Source organism: Nelusetta ayraudi, unplaced genomic scaffold (genome assembly GCF_046127955.1).
Source record: "Nelusetta ayraudi isolate G7.1 ecotype Tasmania unplaced genomic scaffold, CSIRO-AGI_Nayr_v1 ptg000017l, whole genome shotgun sequence".
NCBI lineage: Eukaryota > Metazoa > Chordata > Actinopteri > Tetraodontiformes > Monacanthidae > Nelusetta > Nelusetta ayraudi.
The window spans coordinates 5,411,268-5,433,892 of record NW_027466067.1 but is presented as its reverse complement, the minus strand read 5'-3'; the positions used below and the strand labels follow the sequence as shown (position 1 = coordinate 5,433,892).

Here is a 22,625-nt window from a genome sequence, read left to right as displayed (position 1 = left end):
GGAAGTTTTCCTGTTTTCGTCACCTCCCCCCAACAGAGTGTCACAATGAAGTGTTACCATTTAAAAATTCTGTTTTGAACTGGAGTTTTTAGACCACTGCTTTGTTGCGTTGCACAATAGCTTACTCTTCAGAGCCTTTTGCGGCTTCAAAGACATAACCACACAGTTGCCTAATAATAATGGGTGACAGAGTCTGGGTTATTTTTTTTAGCAGGTGACCAAACGATTTCAACATTGAGGCTTCACATCTGTCATTTCTTGAGCCTCACACAAAAGACATTTAAAGACAAGACAGGTTTCGTGTGTAAACCTTTTACATTTTTATTGCTTTTTAATTCAGAAGACAGATTAATCAAAGAGACCGAAGCCCATATCTTCGTCAGACTCTTCTGATTCCTCCTTCTTCTCTTCTTTTTTCTCTTCCGCTAGAAAGGAGTCATTAAAAGACAACGGTCAATACTACAGATTGAGGTCTCTAACAATTTACACCACTGACCTCATGACAATCAAAGCAAATGAAGTTAATGGAACAGACATGCATGATAATGACTATGAAAGAGAGAGCACAAAGCAGTTTAAGTTAATGGAAGGTAAAAACAGTAAACACATACCAGCAGCAGGTGCAGCCCCACCAGCAGCAGCGGCCCCACCAGAAGCGGCAGGTGCCGCCACAGCACCACCTGCTGGCACAGAGGTTAACTTAGAGAGGCCTGAGGAGAAGAAGAAAAAGAAGGAAAAAGCATTAGTCATGTTCCATTGCAATATTAAAGTGCACACTTAATGTAAATTGTGAGGACCTATACCTGCATTCATGACTTCATTGATGTCCTTTCCATTAAGCTCACTAATGACCTGCAGTGAAACAAAAAATAGAACACCAATCATTCAGGGCTTATGAAAGGAAACGTTCTCTAAAAATATATACATATATATTGATATATTTACACACAATCATTAGTGCTAACCGCGTACCTTGTTCAAACGTTCGTCATCGGCCTCAATTCCTACACTGCCCAAAATGGCCTTGATGTCACTGGCAGAGGGCTTGGTGTTTCCACCGAGAGCAGCCAGGAGGTAAGCGGCCACGTAACGCATTCTGAGAAATGACAAAATAATATCAATGAAAACAGTAAAAAAAAAAATGTGCGTGGAAATATGCAAGTTGATTCACAATGATCTTTCATTCACGAATTAATCTTTTGATATTCTGTAAAATTTGTCAAACTAACAAGGATATGCACTGTTGAATGTAAAATGCATAGCAACTTCTCTGAACTGAACTAAATGTTTTTTATTTATTTATTGAAAATCTTAGCCGAAACCAGCTAATTGGGATCCTTGGAATAATTGCTACAAAACTATGGTATATTTAGAAATACAATTCGGGTCATATCAATATTTATTTTCCATTCTGCTCAGCACTATGGACCGAATAAACAAAACTCGTATTTCACGTTCAAAACAAGTAAAACTCTCAGCATAAATCACGTCAACAAACGGAGTCCCCACTCTTTACAACGTTTAGTACTTCCGATTACCACTAGACGGCCAACACGCATGCTTTCCTAATACGGTGGGTGCTTTATTTAAGAGGTGTGACAAGATGGAAAATATAACCCAGGCAGACAGTGACAGTTACGTTATGTAAAGGCGCAGTGACTTGTCAATTTATTGATTATTATTATTTTAGTAATAAGGCTCACGTCAAAAATAAATAAATACGCCACAAGAACCGCTAGCATAGACGTTCGTAGATTTCAATAAACCAATTTACAGAGACAGCGATAGTGTACGTGACTAGGAATAGCGTTATTCGGATACTTTTGCGCCAGACTGAGTTATAACCCAGTTCACCGCTGTACTGTAGTAGAACAGACCTGGCAGCAAACTGTTAGATTAAACCCATAGCTAACAGCTAACACGGACAGCATGGCGCCCGGGGTTTGAAACGGCCGTGTTACAAGTCTTGCTTCTAGCAGTGCCACATTTACTTGGCTTTAAGCAAAGGCGTGCGATTCTTGCTGCATTTGAAATGTTGTTACAACTTTAGATGTGAGAAAAATAAGCTATTTTCCAATAAAACCACTTACTTTTAAGTCTAAACGACACGAAACGTCGGTCACGCTAGAAGATCCGGAAGAGAGAGGGAGGGGAGGGACCGGAAACAGGCTAAACAGAGGAATACATCCATTTGATTGGTGTAAGTAGCTGACGGACGTGTGTTGTAGCTATTCAACTTAGACCTATAACAATGACGTATGTGCCTACTATTACGCTCTGTTATTACGTTGAATGTTGGTCTTTTGGGTATTTAAGCCTATGTTATTTGTTCACCAGCGACAAATCTTATACTATCTTATTTTTCTCTACTGTTGCTGATAATTTTTAAAATATATTTATAAATATTTTATTTAAATATTTGACATATGTATCCGTTTTTTAATTTATCCGTTCCTCTATTTATAAATCATCTATCTGTCTACAAAATAAAAAATAGGATGCAGTATACTGTCAGACATTTATTTTATTTTTATTAGTGAAGTATAGAAATGATTTTCAATCACATTTTACAATTCAAGTAGCTCCTCCTGTCTCTCCTGGGTGGAGAGCCAGTTGACCAGATAGCTCACAGAATCTGTCAAAAATGCTACTATCTTCTTCATGTTAGACACATACCACATTTTATACACAAATTCGCCAATGAAAATCAATACAAAAAGGGCTAAAAAACCAAAGAAAATTCGGTCAAGGAAAAAGGTTACTTTTTCTCTGAATGTCCATTGATTCCATGGCAGTGCACGTCGGATTTCAATGTATTTCCCAAAGTGTTGCAAGAGCTCAGTTTCATCACTCAGCTCTTCCTCTGGGGACTCCGGGTCTTCGCTTCCCTCTTCCCTGTGTTCCTCAGCCATTTGACAGTTTTTTTGATTCTGCAAATCAAACATGTTGTAGATTGTTCAATTCTTTATTTTGAACAGTATGTCAAATCTATAATTTTTAGGAAGGCTGTACCGTAAATTGTCTTACCTCCACAAATCAATCTGGGATGAAGATGAGACAAAACAGAATCAAGGCTCCACATCTACTTCGAGCGCGGACCCTCTCAGGATCCCACGGGCGACCGGCTGAGTGTACAGTGCAACGGGGCTAAATGCAGGGTTGGTTACCTACCCCGCTAAGAAGAAGGAGGCAAGGGATTAGATTGCACTCAGCACTCTCAAATCCCTCGGCAGGGATAAAGGTGACAGATGGTAAAATATGTGACGATATGTTTGTAAGCAGAGGCCGACAGAAAGGTTGTTTGCAATGAAACTTTAAGTGATCATAACAATACAAAGCTCTGGGGGGGGGGGGGGGGGGGGGGGCAGCATAGCTGACAGTTGATACAAGAGAAAATGTACAGTAACTGTGAAGCGCATAGATGATGGACAAAACCTATGTTTAAATTCTGAAACTGTTTAAAAAAAAAAAAAGAAACACCACACTGCTCTTAATTAAAGCTCTTGAAGTGGCAACATAGATTAAAACAGGCAGAATTCAAACTGATGACAAAGCAGAATGGGAGCAGCTCTAGCAGGCGCTTTAGCATCTGAATAAATCACTTCAGCATTTAACTGTGGGTGTAATTTTGTCCAGTGGTCGAGAGCCTCTTTCACCACTCAGTCACAGCTATAGAGATATGGCGCAAGCCAGCTGAATTAGCTGAAGAGGTGCCTAAGTCCAGCGATAAAGAGCAAAGGCTGGATTGCTCTGATGGTGCCAGGGCCTTTCGGGCCTCCTATATTAATTGGAATGGTCTTCGTGAAGCATTACATTGCAGAACACTGTGTGCTTTTAATTGACCTCACTCCATAAATCTCAGCACTTAGTTTTCCTCTGCGTCTCATAGATGTGCTACTTACATTTCTAGTATCCTGCAGCTGCACCAGTATTTCCGGGTAGAAGAGAATTACACATCAATGTCAACAATTGCAGTGTATGAAAGAAAAACAATGATACACAACCAAAGTATTGAAGAGATTTTGCAAGATTTCTTTATTGGTCATTTTTATGCTCTACATGAAATGAAAGGGTGATGTTTCATACATGCTTCAGTGCAATCCATGAATCCATATCAATTAAACTTAAGTTAAATAAATAGCGGTTGCTTCAGTACATGGTTACCATTGGTTTCCATTTATTGGCATTGGGTCTACAATTTTTACTTTAATTTTTTTTATACCTTTGTGAAAGTCCAGAATCATTACAGCGACTGAACATTTCACCAGGGTTGACAGAGACTTCTGATGAAAAAGGGTAAATAATTAAATAATCAGTTAAATTTCAATTCAGGGTGAACAATCCCTTGTTTGTTTTTGTTGTTTTGTTGTTTTAGATGAAGGCGGTAGTTACTATCAAACCTGCAGGTTGGCCTGCTCAATTCAAACACCATTTAGCAATTTCACAGCATGTTACGTCATGACCACATTGTCTTGAACTTGAAACTTGCTCATTCACTGGAGAATCTAGTAACTGCCATTCTGGTAAAATTACCAACAAAACATTTAGCACATAAAATGTTTAATCACTCAGTTATGTGAAATTCAATATGAATCATTTAATAAAATACTTGAGTAAGCAAAAATAATTTAGGCAGACAGGAATAGAAATTCTTTGTTTGGATGCAGAAAGAGACACAACCCCAGAAACGGCCTGGGTCAAATTTTTGCTGATAGTGGATAAACAAATATTGAATCAATGGATTTCTTTGTTGTGTTCTCAAAATATCACAATCCTATGATTTATTTTTTTTTAGAGCATTTTTTAAGTGTTCACGGGATTCACTTTCTTCGTCAGGGCTGGAGTGCTGGTTGTGGGGCAAGGTGTGGGTTCCGGGGGTTTACATAGGATACAGCGACGGGTGATCTGGATCAGTGTGACTTGGAAACGACTTATCCTAAACGCATAAACCAGCGGGTTGAGAGCAGAGTTCACATGGGACATGAAAATGCCGATGTATGTGGCAAACTTGGGGACGTGACATGCTGGGCAGAAGAAGGTGATGCAATTCAGGATGTGCAGTGGCAGCCAACACACCGCAAAGAGGAAGACCACCAAAGCCAGCGACTTGGCTAGCTTTAGCTCCTTTTTATAGTAGCGCTCGCCGTCGCTCGTAGCTGCAGCGCGGCGGTTGAGCTGCCGCCGGATCAGTCGAAAGATCTCGCCGTACAGAGCGATCATGATGGACAGCGGGGCCACCACCCACCCGAAGAAGTTGAAGTACACCATGTAGTCCATTCTCATGACGGTGGTGAACTCGCAGACAATGTTATCCGAGATACTGAGGTTTTTCATGTCTTCGTGGGTATTCCATCCAATCATCGGAACCAATCCGGTGAGAAAGGAGAGGATCCAACATAGGAAAACGGCAACGTTCACCCTCCTTTGGGTCACAATGGTGCTGTACCTACGCAAAGACATCGCAAAGGAACCGCAGAAGTTTGTTTAATTACCTAAACGGCACATTGCACTTGAACAGAATTGACTTTTCTTTGAATACATTCCAGCCAAAATGTTATTGGATGTCTACTGAAACCAAGATCTTGCAAGTAAACAAAACATATTATGGACGACGGCCAAAAGCCGGGAACAAACTGTACCTCTGTCAGTTTGTTTGGCCGACAGGGGCATTTTAATTTGCCTAAAAGCTTTTTGCGTCAGGTTCATTGATTTACGTTAAACCTGGAAAGGATATATGAGGATATGTCCAACATCGACACTGTGATCCACCTCCTTTTGATTGACTCTCTGGGTCTAAAAGCATACTTTGCTTTGCTTGCTACAAGCAATAAATGTGAGAGCAATCTAATAGACGGTTGCAATTAGGCAGCTGTATCAGTAAAAATCTTTCAAAACTGAAAGGCGTATAAATGCATACCACTTACCCTAATGAAATATTTTAGAAAGGGGATCGTTTGGCACGGCACTCATTCTTAGTGGTGCAATTAAACAGCATCAGATATAATTCTTTTTGTAAACAGCATCGCACTTAAATAAAATCAAGTCTGCCAGACTTTCTTGCATTTACCCATGTTTAAACTGTGTACGAAATTGAAATATCTAAAGCGCTAAAAACATCACCACCTGGTGGGTATCTTCACCCGCAAATATCGGTCGATGGCGATGGCCAGCAGGGAAAGGATGGAGCTCTGGGTGAAGATCAGCAGCAGGCAGGAGAGGAAGAGGCACGTGTAGAAAGGAATGTGGAATCCAAGGCTGATGATGATGGCCAGGGGGATCACCAGCACCCCTACGGCGATGTCAGCCACCGCCAGAGACACAATGAAAGTGAAGGTGGTGTTGCGGAGAGCCCGGTTTGTGCACACCACCGCCACCACTAGCACGTTCCCCAGCACGGAGGCCACGGCTATGGCCGTCTCAATGGAGATGTACATCATATCCACATTCTCCCGATGCTTGATACCAGGAGAGGAAGACATCGTTGTAGCCCGGCTTTTTTTTTCCTCCTTCGCTCAGGGTGAAAAAATCTAAAAAATAGCTTGTTAAAACTTTCGCCCACCACTTTGGGGTCTGCGTCGATAAAAACATCCTCAGTTAAGGGTTTTCTCTAGCTGAAGGGACGGCACGTTCCCCTGTTGGCCCCTTTACGCAAAGATTTGCCATTGGCCAGGAGGCGTTGGGCTTCCACAATCCACATGTTGCTCACGCTGGAGACTGGACTGGCTACCAGTGAGCACAGCTCTGCAGCTTCACTCCCTCCTCTGCACTCTCTCCCTTGCTGCTTCTTCCTCTCTCTCTTCCACCAGTATAAAAAAATGAGGCTTAGAATCAAGGGGAGGGACCTTCTGCGGCAGTACTCTCCCTGTTTGTGGTTCTTTCAGGAGCACATGTGGGAAATCAGGATGCTGATTTTTCATAGAATGCAAGCAAATAGAAATAATCTTTGACAAGAAGTTTTTTTCTTTAACAAATACATCAAGGATTACAGCAAACACGTTGTGACAGAAAGAAGCATAGTTATTGGTCAATGCTTTAGAAATGACCAAATTAGTTCAATAAATTCTCATTAATATAATTCATAAAGTCTTTCAACAAGACGATTGTGTCTTGTTGAAAAAGTCAATTAAGAAGATGCCGTATTTTAATTGTTTGTGTGAGCAAGAGAAGATTTTGGCAGCAAACGTCAGTGAGTAAGCAATCGGTAAAATGGTCTACAGTGGCATTAGGACATTCATTTCATTGCAGTTGTAAATGCATTCAGTGTAATTGCTATAGCGATGCGTCAGGAAGTTGTTTGCAATGTTTGCTACAATCTCAGATTCTTATCGCTGCAAGATAGTTCTTGCACATGCAGAGCACTAAAATAGTTTTTGGGAACAGCTTGTCTTATTTTGAGGCTATCAAACATAAACTCTCATCTGCAATGATGGCTTGGTTAGAAAGAGAGCAAACAGGGGTCAAATAATTTCACGTGAATACACGGCATAGTGTAAATAGTGTGAAATTATTTCAACCCACGAAACTTAAGAACAGTTATTTATGTTCAAAATGTCAGCAGAGTACCTGAGCCACCATTGGCATAGTGGTGAGTTGGTGATGCTTGGTGAACTATCCTTTCAATGCTTCTCCAAAGTAACGCTTGCACTGACCTAATTTACTCTGTGATATTATGAAAATACATGCATTCATGCTCACACATCTTTATCTATTGCGATAACTCATAGCTAGTAATTTAAACAGATGGAAAGGCATCAGCTTGCCAAATGTCAAGTCCTGTGTGGTGTTGATTTGTTTTGTTTATGTAACTTTGGTGTTTCCTGGAAGTGTTTTTTTTTTTGTTGTTGTTTTTGTTTTTGTTCACTGCTTTCATATGGTGTTGGTCCTCGATCACACATTCATCGCACACTTCCTCTAATGAGTCCGTGTGAACAGACTTTTTTTTCTTAAGAATCTCAAGGATGTAGCTTCACATTCAGCACCTTGGGTCACATAAGGAGCTTGAACTTTCCTATCCATGCACTATAACTCTTCTGACTCCCTCTCTTCATTTTTCTTATCGCAAAATTAATGGATGTATTTACTCTCATTGGCTGCATCACACAACACATTTTCATCCACAAGCAGAAGTAATGAATTTGATTATGGCCTTGCAGGGATCCGCTTGCAGATGCACTACAGGGATTACATGACAGCGAAGCTTCTATTACCGGTTCCAATCAGCAAAATTATTGTCAACATCCTCAGTGAGCTTTTTAGTTTAATGTAAAATTATTTTTACCCTGAAAAAAAACAGAGACCCTGAATATATGTGTTTGTGTCCGGCAACACGTACCAAGTCAAATGTGTCATCGAAGGAGCACTGACACCTATTTAAAATACTACTTGTTTTGCTGTTGACCATAGATAGATGGTAACGATCATCACTTGATGTGGCAAAAGTTGAACTGCATGCATGCCAGTTTCAATGTGCAACCCAGGCAGCATGCTCAGGTTATGGCAAGTCCCATCAAAGGCGCCACCTCTGCCAGGTAGCACTGTAATAGCTCATCAAAGCCATCAACCCATCCATCCATCCATTTACACGGGGGTCTGCTGGAGCCTATCCCAGCTGTCATAGGGCGAAGGCAGGGTGACACCCTGGACAAGTCGGCAGTTCATCACAGGGCCACGGCTCATCAAACCATTCTTACAAATAACAGTTTTAAAGAAAGATTGGGAAGTCGTGGAGTTAACGAAATATTGAGAAGTCAGAGATTGGTCTCCCCATGGCTATAAAATGAATATTGAAGGGACGGCTGTCACTTGATGAGTAGTTTTTGCTGAGCAACCACAGGTCTCCAAAAGTGGGGTGGGCAGAGGAACTGCTGTGGTTTTTGCAAGTAAAGTGAGAAGTCAGCATGCATTAAACATAGACATGAATCAGATAAAAAAAAATACTGTCATTAGAATTTTCATTCAGAATTTTAAAAATATATTTATTTGATTTTATACATTATATTAGGAAATTGGCATGTGTAAAAAGCCGAGTCATGTTGATGTATAAATGTCATTGTGGACAACTGTTCCGCTCACAAAGCAACTCCGGCATGAACACAAACAGGAAAGGAGGATGAAAAAAACATTTATTATTTAGTTTAGCTTATTTAGTTTAGTCAAGACTGTGTAAGATGACAAATGATCATTGGCAGTTGTTAGTTCTTTTCATTAACTAACCCAAATGTGTGGCCAGCACATCCAAACGGAAACCACTCGAGCAAAGAAACCACAAGCATGAAAAAAAACAAAACAACCTGTCTCACTGCCTGATACTTCCTCAGCATTTCACAAGACCGGACATAAACAGTCCAGTACGTACAGGCTCTTGCTCACAGTCGGGAGAAAAAGTGGAGGTGAAAGAATGGACATCTGTGAAGTGATCTACACGACCTTGGAGGTGCTGACTGCTGTCTTCTGCTGCCTCGGCAACATGTTTGTCATTTTGGCTCTTTGGTCCCCTAAGACCCTCAAGCAGCCCACCATGTGCCTGATCGTCTCCTTGGCTGTGGCCGACTTTTTGGTTGGCTGCGTGGCCATCCCGTCGGCCGTGGCAGTGGACGGTCGAGCCGAGACTTCTGTCCACGGCTGTCTGTTTCTCAGCTGCGTGGTCATCACGTTGACCCTCGTCTCAGTTTTGTGTCTGATGGCTATCGCACTGGATCGCTTCTTTCGTGTGTGTACTCCTCTTGGGTAAGTCCTTTTCCCCCCCTTAAATATACATTCATTCATGCAAGTTTGCAGAAATTGAACACAAAATGCAGTGTTGCATGGCCTTGGGAGGCTAATGTAAACCATTTAAATGTACATCTGAAGATCATCATTCACCTTTTGGCTCAACTTGCAAATATTAAGAAGCATAAGTTGCCACACAAAAATGCCTTTTAATATTCAGTACTGGATGTTCTTGTAATTTCTTGTATTGTTTTTTTTTTTTGCGAAATACTTCATGTAATCTCTTGATGTGTTCTTTTTATTAGATACAAAAAGACTGTTGGACCAACACATTCATGGTCAGTGGTGGCAGCATGTTGGATTTTAGCCATACCCCTGGGTTTTACCCCGATGTTTGGGTGGAACAACTTCAACACCCTGCCACACCGTGCCAACGAGACCATTGTCTGCAGGTTCATAACAGTGATCCCCATGTCGTACCTGGTATACTTCAACTTTTTACTTTGCACACTGCTGCCCCTCTTCGTTATGACGGTGCTATACGTCTACATTTTCTGCACCATTCGAGGAAGCCTTCGCGAAAAACCGGGCAACATTGCCCAAAACAAGTCTGAAGACTATCTGAAGAAAGAGAAACAGCTTGCAGGATCTCTCTCCCTCGTCTTGGCACTGTTTGCCATCTCGTGGCTTCCTCTCCACTTGATGAACAGTATCATTCACTTCGGGACGAGCGAAGATGTACCAGTAAAAGCCTTCTACATTGGCATTCTGCTTTCCCATGCAAACTCTGCCGTCAACCCAGTTGTGTATGCGTTTAAAATACCGAAGATCAAGGCGGCATACGTGAAGAAATGGAGACGGTACATTGCACGTTGAGAGGTCCACAGTAGGAACAGCAGTGACTCTTTTCTTTTTCTTCATCCTTTTTAGAAAGTACAATAAATATACATATATTATATGTTAAAATATATCTTTAATTGACTGACAATTGTACAGAATGTCAGTATAGTAAATAAATTCTCCCTGTGCACACAAAAAGCTTTGGAAATTCATGTGTGTGTGTTTTCTTTTTTAGGTGTATGTCAGTAAACATGCGTGGGTGTTCCTTGAGAAAGACTGTCTATAAGTGAAACACAGGCAAACTTCCCCTTTACCTATTCACTTCAACATCAAGTTTCAATTCAGTATTTCTGTTCAAGTTTGGTTGTTGTTGGTTTCAAGTGCAGAAGTCTCGTCGGCAGCATCACAGGGAACTGGAGCTACGTTGCAGATGCAATGGCTTTCATTTGCAGTCAATTGCAGTACTCTTTTTTTACCTGTGGGTAGCAGTAACGGCAAGCACAACCCTGTCACTTCTAAACAAGAACTTACAGTATGTTTGTGGTTCATTTGCACGATGGAACCTCGATGGCTCCACAGCTTTATGTGCATCTAAAAGTTAAGAGAAAAACAACCTCTTTGCTATCTATACCAGCTGTCAGGTCAAGAAAAAAATGTGTAAGTGATGACTGATAAAAACTTTTGAGTGTACGAGTAGCAGAGTTATATTTGTCTTATTAGTTTTCTTTAGCTTTTCTAAAGGTTCATAGAGACTTTCCCTCCTATTTCTGAACCATAAGTTATTTTTGTGTATATGGTTTTATTACTTTTTTTTTGTAGTTAAAAGAAGATTCAATGGCTAATGACAAAAATCTATGTATTGTCTGCCCCTCCCCATTCCCCGCCCACCAACAACACCAATAAAAGGTCAAAAAGGTTTTTGTCACCTCAAATTTTATTGGTTTAAGACAACATATGAGAAAGCAAATTGCGCAAACCGCACTTGATGGCCTGGTATGTCTTCGATCACACTTTTATCACAACGAAAGAAAGTTTGCCTTTCTGTCTTACAACTTTTACTGAGAACAAAAATGATACTCTAAAATCTTTGAATATTTCCACTGCAATAGCAACAGATTGGAACACTGACCATCTTCCTGTTCAAAAGGTTGATCTTGTTTCATCATAGCACTATTACTTCACAGAGCGATGATTATCTTTGCCTCTGAGTGTGCATCAGCATGAGCTTGTTCCAAGTACTCATTGTACCTCTCAAGAAAGGTAATAGACTGTATAGTTACCACCTGAGTAGGATTTACTCCATCCCACAAACTATACAACCTACTACCTCACCTTGCAAGGCTCAACTTCGGCCAGCAATGGCCAGAACAGCACCTCATACGACGACTTTAACACATATTGATCAAAAATTTTAAACATCTCTGTTCTGTCAGCAATGTTTTCCTAACCATCAGCTGGTGCCTTTCCTATAGCGTTGGGGTTTCTATGATGTATCCATCAAGGAAAGAGCCCATGGAAAGCATTTGTAATGTAATGTATGCAGCCCTTTGGTGAGCAACAATTGGCTGTGGGGTCAAAATACACTTTAAAAAGGTCCGTAGGCACTTCAGTGGGAAGACATTGTCCAACGAGATAGCCCTCATCGTTGTACTTTGTCCTGTCAATGTGAAAATATACCTTGGTTCTAACAAAAAAAAAGAAAAAAAAGATTAGCATCCCTGCTAATCTCTTAGCAAATCGTTTACAGTAATTTCCTGTATTTCTTCTTTTTCCTCTTGTGGGGCTTTGAAAGGTAGAAGTCGCTTTCTGCCTCATTGCAATGAAAAGCAAGACTTGAATGAAATTCAAGCACAAATTGAAAATGCCTTCTGATAGAGGTTAGCAAGATGGATGAGCACATTTTCAGAATTTAAACCTGACCAATCCATTTGTTGTCCATGTTTAGTCTTTTCCTCTTGTAGAATGAGATGAATGGTTCACTCTCTAGACAGTAGATCAACCTGTCTCCTCAGGAAAGACAGTAGATTGTATAGTTATCACAGAGGGAGGACTCAGACCCCACAACTATTCAATCTACTACCTCAGCCTTAAGGACAGTCTTCTGAAGGCAGCAGGCAAAAACCTGTTTCATCAGTTTCGGACAAAAGAGGAGCGGAAAAGAAGAAAGGGAGATTTATACCACAACCATGAAATCAAATTGGTTGACATTTTTTTTCTCACGCATATTGACAGAAGAGGCAAACAGGCACATCATGAAGTAACTTCTCACATGATACTGTGAGTTGTTTTACCAAGAATACCCCCTGAAAGTTTCCATGTTAAACGCAACTTGTATTTCCATAACTGCACATGGACATGGTCATTTGTGAAACCACACCAGCTAAAACTCATTTCAAGTGAAAGTTGTTCTGTAATGAAGGACAGCTGTTTAAGCTAGTGCCTGTCCGAGGCTAGTTTGCCTATTTGGTCTTCAGAGTGACATTTTTCTAAAATGCAAAAAAGAGGGAAAAATACAAAATTCACTTTATAATCACTTTATAATTTTAGTTTAGAGAGTTAATTGTTTAACCATTTACAAACTCCTGCCAAAGTTCACTGTATAATTTTTTGCTGTTACTTGAGATTCGTCACTCACTAAAAGGTTGACTCCAGAAAATTGCCCTTTTTTGCTCAGTGTGAAAGCCACTTCAAGTCTATTGAATGCTCGGCCTGCTTGCTGTGCCAGCTGGACACAATCAGGGCCAGAGCTGTCTGGGCCCTGACAGAGCCATACTTTGGCTGAGTGGATTGAGGCCAGACAGTGTTATGGTAGGCGACGGTCAAACCCATGCAGAAGGCTCGGGCACTTTGCATAAATTAGCATGAGAACCGCTGACGCTGAAAAGCGGCAGTGCAGTTCATTAACATTCTGAATTCCTCTTTGGCCTAATTAATAGCGACAGTGATTGAAATGTTTTGGCCGGCTGTGTGGCTGCGATGCCATGGCATGCTCATCGGGCCATAAGGAAAAGCCTCAGGGCCATCAGTAAGTGGGAAGGCTTGAATTGAAATGTCGAATGGATGAGATGGTGAACGGTATCAAACTCCTCCAGCTGTTGAATCAAGGTAAAGTGGATTCAGTGGCACAGGAACACAACAAACTTTGCAGAAGAAAAGTTATGTGGACAAGCAAGAAAAGTTGATGGAGAAGCCTTGGTTAGACTCCCATGAGTACAACCAGATGTTAACATAGTTTACCACTGTATCTTACACCACGATTTGGACAGAGGTTGCACAGCAATAAAAACAATATGATATTAATTAGATTGCTCTGCAAGAACTGACCAGCCAGTCAGCTAGCCATGGGAATGCAGGAGTTTGTGTTTGGAGCCATTCTTACCTTTTTTTTTTCTATTTTCACTAATACTGCTTGAAATCGCTGAGCAACATTGTTTACCAGAAGCTTCCCTGAGACAAACACATACTGAGACCTCTATTATGGTTCTGTTTTCAATCTTTAAAGTGACCTACCAAAGCTGATGACTTTCACGGAATGGCTTTCCTAAAACAAAGGAGTAATGTTCTGAAACCATGATCTTTCCTTGAAGAGCTATTCAGCACAAGTACATCAAAACGCGGCTGACAAAGTCACTCACTGTTGCTCCGCACGAGATGCCTCGAGAAGCTCCTGCTACAGTCGTAAACATTTAGCTCGTTTAACTGTGGCTGCCCAAACTTAACATTAAGTAGTCAGTGGCAGAAACCAAAAAGAGAAATATAAAAATAAAAGAAAATACCCCAGCGCAAACTGGCGTTGGTCCATTGTAGTCGACGGAGTACGGGGGGGAACGGCTGTGAGGCTAAAGACCGAGGCTAAGGTCTCTCTCTTTATTTAGTTCTCCTCTCCAATATTTGGTGCCAAGAAAACGAGCATTGTCTGCGTGCCAAGTCGAGTCTCGCTGAGACAAAAAGGGGTTGATGTCGCAGATGCTGCATGGCAGAACCCATCACTGCGGGGGGAGGAGTGTGTTTGGCAGCCAAGCAATGAGAGGATGCCATGTCAGAAAGGATGTACGATACCGCATAATAAAGTATAGTGGCACACAGCTTCCTGCCAGATGCACAGCATTGTTGCCGTGTTAAGGACTTACTTTCACATGCGCTTGTGCTCTTGTGTTTTGTAGGAGCCTCCGGATATGTTAAACCATAATCTTGAAGGCAAGAAGTCATGGTTACCGGGGCATTACATATTTATCTCCTTTGAGGCCGACTCAATACTTCAGTGCGACGGGTGAATAACTTAATGTCTGGACATACTATTGTATATTCAAGATGCTTTTCCACGCAATACTTGACGATCACCTATGCTGCAGCAGTTATGTCCAGTGCTCCTCCCCACAATCTGATATGAGAGGTGAAAATTAACGGACCAGAATGTAAAGTTTAGTGACATTTAGTTGTGAGAAACAACATTGCAAACAATGTTAGTGTTAGTCCCTTACCCCTGCAATAAACTCTGTGTTCCACGGATCTTTATCGTAACTTTGCGAGGTAACTTCTTGAGTGATTACACACATACCTCCTCCACAGTGGTTTTTAAATACAATTGTCCCATAGACTCATAGAGTCTTTAAAAAAAATGCATCAAAAAATATTGTAAACACTATACTATACTGTTTGTTGATTGTTAGTGTTGTTCCAGCTAACAAACTGTATGTTTGCGCTAACAGGAAGTAGCAGTTTCTTAACAGCCACTTCTTCTAATACTATTTTAATTTGCATTTTAATTTGGCACATCCTGAGAAAATAGTGATGCAATATCGTATGACGTATGTTAACTAATTTGCGAATGCTAATCCTAGCAAGCCTGCTAATGCTAACAGGGCGCTTTTGGGACGTTATCAGTGTGGTTTGTATTGATGATGTGACATTTCCATCATTTTATATTTTGAGCTCAGTGTGAACAAATCTCACTTATGCACTGGTGTGCAATGTTTAGAGAAAAGTCGCGAGGAATGCGATTTTGGGATATGCCTGCATCAAATATGCTCTTCATAAGTAGAACTTTGTGCATTCTTAGCTGAGATTGAGGTTACTCTAAAGTGGATTGAAAACATCCCCATCATACTGTAATTTAATTTTGGATTAAAATTATAATTTACTAATTCTTTGAATTGTCACTAGTTTCCTTTACTGAGCTCACGTAAAATGTCAATTTTGACTTGTGAGCAATCCTTCAGAGTCAAAACAATTTTTTTTTGACATCACATTTTGCTGTTGTTTTGTTTTTGTGTTTTTTGTTTTTTTAAATGTTAATTGTTTTAAAGGGCTTTTGTTGTGGCTTTGTTTAATGTTAATTCTTTACAGTAATAGCAAGCTTGTTTTGTTATTACAAGCACTGGAGGTTTACTTTGTCGGCACTGCTCTGCTGCATTCACCACCAACTTGCAACGACTGGACAAATGAATTTGCATGTTTAAGACGAGCCTTGCCAAATACATTTTATGGATTGTTACTGAGTTATTGAGTTACAGTTAGCAGCGTTATGCGGTGTGGCAAAGGTTTAGGGCATTTGAGAAAGGTTCATCCAAGAGTTTTTGTCAAACGTGGCTTCATTTCCTGTCACAGGAGCACGGCCAATCTAAAATTAGATAAAAAAAAAAATGAATGCAGGGACAGTGGTGGAACATCTGGACCTTCCAGATGTTCCACCACTGTCCTTGTTTCAAGTAGAATTTATTTGGCTCTCAAATAGTAGTGGTAATGAGAGTCAGGTCTAGTCCTGTTCACAGCAGTACAACTTTTGCTCACCAAAAGGGAGCTGTGAATGTGTGCAAGCAGCACGACCTGTTAAAACAACACACGCTGAAAAAAATTAGTCTGCGATTTTCTTAACCTTGCAGAATCCTGGCAAGGGAGAGAAAATGCAAATAAACACCAGACATTTATCAGGCAGCAAAGCGAGTTCAAGCGAGGATAAGCGCCGGATGAAGATTTTTTTTCTTCTTTTTTTTGCCTTCGCCCTCCCTTCACCTTTATGTGTGCCCTTATCACTATCAGTGTAACACAAATGCAAACGCTGAGTCGACTGTATGCAAACAAAAACCTCGCAAGACTGCAGGTAGCATTGGCCGAAATGTTTGCACAGTCCGTTTGCAATAAGTCTGGTTTGTATTCGATGAACGTTTAAACAAAAAAGAAAGAAAGCGAGGGAAAGCATGTTTACAAAATTATTTTTAATTCCTGATTTTGACGCAATGTATTATCTAACCTAAATAATCTCGGACCATGCTGAAGCTTCTGACCTTCTTCTTACCAAAGAAAGTATGAAAACAAAATAACCTGTTTTTTTTTTTCTCTCTCTCTCTTTTTTTCCAACGACACAAGTCCCTTCACGTACAGAACAACGGCTCAAACAAAGCCATCTGCTTTGCTCTGGTTTGCTGACAGCTGTATCAAACAACATTTGCAAAAATGAATTTGCATCTATCCCATTCCCTTTTGCGGGATCCTCTCTCATTTTGTGGCGATAGTCGGGGTGAACAGTTGCCACAGCTCAAACAGATTACATGTTGCCTCTCGGATCGACACAGCAAATCATGACAAAGCCACAGGACTTGTATTGTCCTTGCGAGTTGGCTTTACAGTAAATCACAGTTAAATATTACTGACTGAACTGTGTCTTACATTACACTTTTAAACTGTGTAATGCAAGGCGGCATACATATACGCTATGCCACGTGTTTTTGTGTGCCATGCTAAGTCTGGTACTACTCGTTAAAGTATGCTTTGCAATGCTTTCTTCCTTATTCCTCAATACGTTCATTTCGATACACGACGTGATTTAAAACAAACTTTTTGGTATGTCCCCAAATGGAAAAAAAAAACAAAAAACAAAATAGGGGACGCCAAGAAGCTGGTTTAGTGGAGGCAAAGCAGACACGTGTACAGTGCTGAAGGTCTAAAAGTGTAAAAGGAAGACAAAAACGGATAAAGGCATAGTTCAAGGAGCAAGGAGGCCCGAACAAAGGCAGAAGAAGCAAAAAAACAAAACAAAAAAAAAAACAAGAAATACCTGGAGTTGAGGGGTTTTGTTTTAGTACAGGTCAGGCTAGTGTTCATCGGCAGAGAATTAGGCCGTGGCAGGCGTTAGAAATGCGACAACAATGAATTTCCACATCCCTCCCTTTCGCCAGCGAGAGATCGGCTGAGCGTCGTTGCCCACCGGCAGCCCCTCTTCTTCAGCAGGGGCTGGGGCTTGAGAGGAGGTTCTGGGCCGTGCCTCCTCTCGCTCTGCCTGCCCACTTTGGCCCCGCTGCCAAAGAGGGAGAGAGGGCGCAGAGAAAGCAAAGCAGGAAAAGAGATCACAAAGTCACAGAGCGAGTGCGCTCATGTTCGCGCAAAAGATATGAAATCCACATGGAGTTTGCAAGAGGAGAAGCGTTTGAGGGTTCGCCCGTTGCCAAAAAAGAGGGGAAGAAAAGTGAATAAAAATCACAGAGTTTGGCTCGCGGGGCAGAGGGCGGGAGCGGTCACATGAACTGTAGATTATATGTCCTGTCACTTGGCTGTGGGATTTTGGGCAGCCGGAGGAACAAGCTTGGGTAGAAGAATTGAAGTAAATACTTACATGCTTAGTTTGCTGGTTTGACAAATTAACGTACAGCTCAGCTTCAGATATTCCGAAAGCGCTTTCGGAGCAAATGTGTTTAAGGCTTCTCCCAGTAACTGGCCAGTGAAGCCTTTTGTCAGCAGCTGGCGGTATTCCCGGGTAGTGCACGTTCCACAGTTCCCATATATTAGTAGCCACCGTGCATGTCTTTAGTAGTTCTGCACCTGCCTGTTTTGGTTTTTGAGTTAACGTGCTGCAAAGTTAAGGGGACATGAGCAGAAACCACTGATTTCTGAAGATCATCACAAATGTTTGCTATTCAAACCGTATCAGCGGTTTGTTTACCACATCAGGTCCTCATGAGACAAAATGTGTTTTGGAAAGCTGAGGCAAAAAAAATAATAATCAGGGCGAAGGAGCAGTCGTCTCTGGGAAAAAAAAAAAAAAAAAGCAAATCCGAGTTTTATGTTTTCCCATGAGCATTCACTGTGAAATAAAAAATAAAATAAACAAAAATATCATTATGGTATCCAAAGTACAGGTCCTGAAGATTCAAACTTAATTTTTGTACGTGTCCGTTGCCCTCTGTCGCATCTGCTCATAAGTATATTTCCTCAGGCAATATCCAGGACAGCTCTCTGTGTGACGTCACAGGCTCTTCTGGGTTTTTTTTTTTTTTATAACATTATTAAATGCACTTTGAATCCTCACTGTCCCCATGTCGTCTCATGACGTCAGTTTTGTGCACGTTGGCGTTCAAAAAAAAAGACAGGAGCAAAACCCAGAGCAAAAAAACCAAGATTCGCGGCAGGTTGGAGAAGCTGCAAACTCCCCCTGCGGATCCCTACTCTGTCTTCCTCTTCCTGCTCTCGAAGACTGAGCTTGTAAAAAATTTCAGCTGCAGGGGCTAAGGCCAGCCTCCATTGGCACAGTTTCAAAAAAAAAAAAAAAGAAAAGAAACGCCGAAGGGACAAGTCTCCGCAGGGAGTGCTGGCTCTTTGCACTGTCTCCTGCCACTCTGCGGCTCTCTCTTTGGGACTCTGGAGGGGCACTGACTGCTCTATCAGCTCCCCGGGTAACACCAGTTCACAGCACTGCTCTGTGGCTGGCGGAGTCGGTTCTTAAAAAGCTGCCGTCACCCTTGGAGACAGACTCAGAGAAAGCAGGAAACGTGCTGCAGGATTTTTTTCCTTTTGGCTTTAGTACTACTGCTACTACTGATAACAGTACTGCACATAGTATTTGATTAATACAGCACCTATCATAACATTGAATGCAGCCCCAAGTGCCTCGCAGGCCGAAAAGCAGTGAGAAGAAAATCCAGGGATGAATAGGAAGAGGAAGAACTGATAAAATAGGTTCAATTCTGGGTTACAAACTTGAAGAACAAGATTAAAAAAAAGAAACCTTTAGAGCAACTTTGTGTAGTTTAACTATGTCTGGAATTTTAGTCTCAAAATCAGTTTCTGCCTTTCATTTTACCTATGTTGGTAAGAATGACTTGCTAGCTTGTAACATGGCTGCTTGAGTTGCCTGGTGTCGGACTGTGTAACTTTAGTTGCCTGCCCAGTGCCCACAATCTCCGGGAAAGAAGGCACTTGCTAGTTTTTAGTTAGCATAGCTCTTAGTTTCACTTAGTTTGAAATGATTCCCTGTTATTTTAGAGCACTAGCATTTTATTGAGGCCTTTATTGTTGCATATAAATCAAGTCACACAGCAACCTAAATGTGAATGGCAAAACAGAGGGAGAGTTTGAAGGATAAGCGAGATGTAATATGGTTTAAAGACCAAATCTAAGCCAAGAATCATTGAGTCTCTTTGCATCTACCAGGGAGAGGTATGGTCTGATTCTTGTGGTAATAGCTTCCCTTTCTTAGTTCTCCTTGTGAGTCCCCTGACACTGAAGACAAAAATGTTTTACACTTTTGATGGTTTTTGTCAGCTTGCGTAACGTTTTCTGCATTTCCTTTCGACTTGAGCAGATGACATAATGCAAAGTGCTTTCAAAAGACGTCCCTTGGGGGGACAGACGACCAGAGTACCCTTACTGTCTGAAAACTAGCGCCGCGTCTAATTTTCTGAAGCTGACAGAGAAAGCTTTGTGTTCTGAGATCGACTTGAGAGTCACTTGTGTTTTGTGTCTGAAGTATAGGTCAGAGTAAGACCATGTGTGCTGTGATTGGAGGTTCAATCTAAACTGTAGCCGTTAATAGACCTGAGGCATTAGCTATGGTTGCTTTCCACTCAACTCTCTAAAAGACATATATATGTAGATGACTGTGTTTTGTTCTTTGTGGGGCTAACATTACCAACATTAGCTAGCCTCCCCAACAGGAGACCCCCTTCATTTTGGGGTCTCCTGTAGTGCCATCCTCAGGCCATGACAGTCGCTTTACTCTCCAGCGACCGTAAACAATCTAAGAATAGTAAACCTCTCTGACCTCACCCGCTCCACTGTACTATTGTCAAGACTATTTTTTGCCCCTGCATACATTCTTTGCAGCTTATAATAAATGGCAGAGACCTCCTGCCATTGTCTTCCTTTCTTCCCCTCTACCTTCCACCACCAACAATCCTTCCTCTGTGGACAGACTCATTGATCCCAGACTTTCCTGTTTCGTCTGCGCTGTTTGCCGTTCTCCAGGCCCTCGGAGTCGATCATTTACCTGCGCGGCTCCACAATGCCAGCGGGTTTGCGCCACTAAGAGTCATTTAGCCCGCGGGGCTGAGCTAAAACATCATTGTGCCCCTGTCTGCAAACACGGCCCCACGTTCTACGGACGTATTTACCATAATTTCTCCCGGGGTTTACTGTTTGCACATCTGCTTTGAATGGTCCCCGTCCTCGCAGTAACTTTTGATTCATGTGTTGTCATTTCACTCGGCCATGTTGTTGCAGTCGCTCCTATAGCGTGGGCTGGTTTTTCAGCCTCTCCCTTTTGGCTTCTCGTGGCTTTTCCGCAGTGTTTACAGTCCGGCTCACGGTAATTAAACAAAGCTGACTCAAAAAACGTGGCCTGTGGTGAGAGACTCTGCTGCAGGTTCTGTCTCTTTAAGATCCGGACGGCTTCCCGCTCGCTGCCTTGAGGTCGCTGGCCTTCATCGGGCTGCCTGCCAACTGCCATATTGCTGCCAAGGGTTCGCCCGCAAGCCGTTCAGTCTGGGACCTTGACTGCAGTCGGCAGGCAGGACAGCAGTGTGCACTGTTGTGGATGAGCGACAAATGTGCGCTTATGCCGCGACAGAAACCATTTTTATTCTCTCTTTTTGTCCTGCTGTTGTTCTCTTTGGCAGTTCGAACTCTCCACCCGCCTCCTTTCATATGCGCAGAGGTTTGGGTTGAGCATGTGCCCCCTGGTGCCACGCGGCTGCTCAGCGCTTTGTTCCCTTCCTCTCTCTGGGGGCACAGCAGCATCTGCTGGTCAACTGGGAACATTGCACTTTGAAAGAGCCCTTCCTGGCCTTTTCTGAAAATCTATATGATTTAGCCCCGCCTTGCTTTGGTTATCTTACGTCGAAACTTTATCTTTGCCCTAGCTTTGATGTCTTTCCCCCTCTAACAGTAAAATTAAGTATAAATCATCATAACCGAAGGGATTTCAATTTTCTTATGAAGTTTGTCACTGTTTTAATTTGTTACATACATACATATATATATATATATATGTATACATACATGCATATATTTTTTATTTTTTTTATTTTAGGTTTTGAATTCTTGTCTGTACCTTTGTAGGATCTCTGTTTGAGTCATTTTCTCTGTACAACACTTCTTATCCAGAAAGTCTATTAATTCCTACATGGTCAGCTTCACTTTTGCTTGAGCGAATGAATGAGCCAATCCGATTCATCTGCAGCGGATGCACCTTCCTTGAAAAATCCTCAAACTGCTCCCATATGGCGGGCGTCTGATTACAATAATCCCAGTTGAAGGGTCACTACACTGGTCGGTTTCCGGCCACAGTGGGGACCTGGTGCCGGGTCAAAAATCCTCTTACAGGTCAGGTCATGTGACCCTCCGGGAGAGCTGAGGGTGGCTGAATGGGTGTGGTTTGCTGCATACATTCACAACACTTGTTTTGTGTTTATTTTTTGGATTCCCCTTCGTGACTGAACAACCTTCCTCCAAACAGGATCCGGATGTGACCTCTGCTCACGTCAGCCATGGCCCTCCGGAGTCGCAATGTGAAAGAGGCCTGGATTGAAGACAGTTACGTCACCAATCCAACTAAAACTTTTTGGTTGTTTCACCAGGTCACCATAGTTTAAGATCTCCTCTTCACGCCATCACATCTGAGGCCCGATGTGTGTGTGTGTGTGTGTGTGTGTGTGTGTGTGTGTGTGTGTGTGTTTGTGTGTGTGTGTGTGTGTGTGTGTGTGTGTTTGTGTGTGTGTGTGTGTGTGTTTTTCTGAATGCTGCCGCTGTGTTCCTTCCTGGGTCAGTGGCCAAGTGGTGCTAAACCAATAAGTGTCCGAGGGAAAGCT

The 22,625-nt window shown here is 41.9% G+C and overlaps 3 protein-coding genes and 1 long non-coding RNA gene across 5 annotated transcripts; 2 read left to right on the top strand and 2 right to left on the bottom strand.

Moving 5' to 3' along the window:
- Positions 1-296: 296 nt before the first annotated feature.
- rplp2 (ribosomal protein, large P2) lies at positions 297-2,209 on the bottom strand. Its single transcript, XM_076025063.1, has 5 exons — positions 2,091-2,209; positions 973-1,096; positions 804-852; positions 612-710; positions 297-425 (listed from the first exon to the last, which is right to left on the bottom strand). The coding sequence occupies exons 2-5, from the start codon at positions 1,093-1,095 to the stop codon at positions 349-351; spliced, it is 348 nt and encodes a 115-aa protein (XP_075881178.1). The 5' UTR covers position 1,096; positions 2,091-2,209; the 3' UTR covers positions 297-348.
- LOC142887421 (uncharacterized) lies at positions 1,515-22,546 on the top strand. 2 transcript variants are annotated; one of them, XR_012926537.1, is made up of 3 exons: positions 1,515-1,573; positions 3,002-3,158; positions 22,274-22,546. It is a non-coding gene; the product is annotated as an uncharacterized LOC142887421 (long non-coding RNA). The 2 variants fall into 2 exon arrangements; XR_012926538.1 differs by lacking the exon at positions 22,274-22,546 and adding an exon at positions 4,796-5,043.
- Positions 4,781-6,955, bottom strand: LOC142887420 (adenosine receptor A1). The gene is made up of 2 exons (XM_076025068.1): positions 6,124-6,955; positions 4,781-5,446 (listed from the first exon to the last, which is right to left on the bottom strand). The coding sequence occupies exons 1-2, from the start codon at positions 6,477-6,479 to the stop codon at positions 4,804-4,806; spliced, it is 999 nt and encodes a 332-aa protein (XP_075881183.1). The 5' UTR covers positions 6,480-6,955; the 3' UTR covers positions 4,781-4,803.
- LOC142887408 (adenosine receptor A1-like) lies at positions 9,393-11,162 on the top strand. Its single transcript, XM_076025051.1, has 2 exons — positions 9,393-9,726; positions 10,014-11,162. Exons 1-2 carry the CDS (start codon positions 9,398-9,400, stop codon positions 10,582-10,584), a joined length of 900 nt encoding a protein of 299 aa, XP_075881166.1. The 5' UTR covers positions 9,393-9,397; the 3' UTR covers positions 10,585-11,162.
- Positions 22,547-22,625: the final 79 nt, after the last annotated feature.

What these genes read in the sequence shown, in the direction of transcription:
- LOC142887420 (XM_076025068.1), bottom strand. Translation starts at nt 6,479, where the DNA reads ATGTCTTCCTCTCCTGGTATCAAGCATCGGGAGAATGTGGATATGATG. An exon ending in CGGGTGAAGATACCCACCAG is followed by an intron (nt 5,447 to 6,123) that starts GTGGTGATGTTT and finishes GTCTTTGCGTAG; the next exon opens with GTACAGCACCATTGTGACCC.
- rplp2 (XM_076025063.1), bottom strand. Translation starts at nt 1,095, where the DNA reads ATGCGTTACGTGGCCGCTTACCTCCTGGCTGCTCTCGGTGGAAACACC. An exon ending in ATGACGAACGTTTGAACAAG is followed by an intron (nt 853 to 972) that starts GTACGCGGTTAG and finishes GTTTCACTGCAG; the next exon opens with GTCATTAGTGAGCTTAATGG. An exon ending in CAATGAAGTCATGAATGCAG is followed by an intron (nt 711 to 803) that starts GTATAGGTCCTC and finishes TCTTCTCCTCAG; the next exon opens with GCCTCTCTAAGTTAACCTCT.
- LOC142887408 (XM_076025051.1), top strand. Translation starts at nt 9,398, where the DNA reads ATGGACATCTGTGAAGTGATCTACACGACCTTGGAGGTGCTGACTGCT. An exon ending in CGTGTGTGTACTCCTCTTGG is followed by an intron (nt 9,727 to 10,013) that starts GTAAGTCCTTTT and finishes TCTTTTTATTAG; the next exon opens with ATACAAAAAGACTGTTGGAC.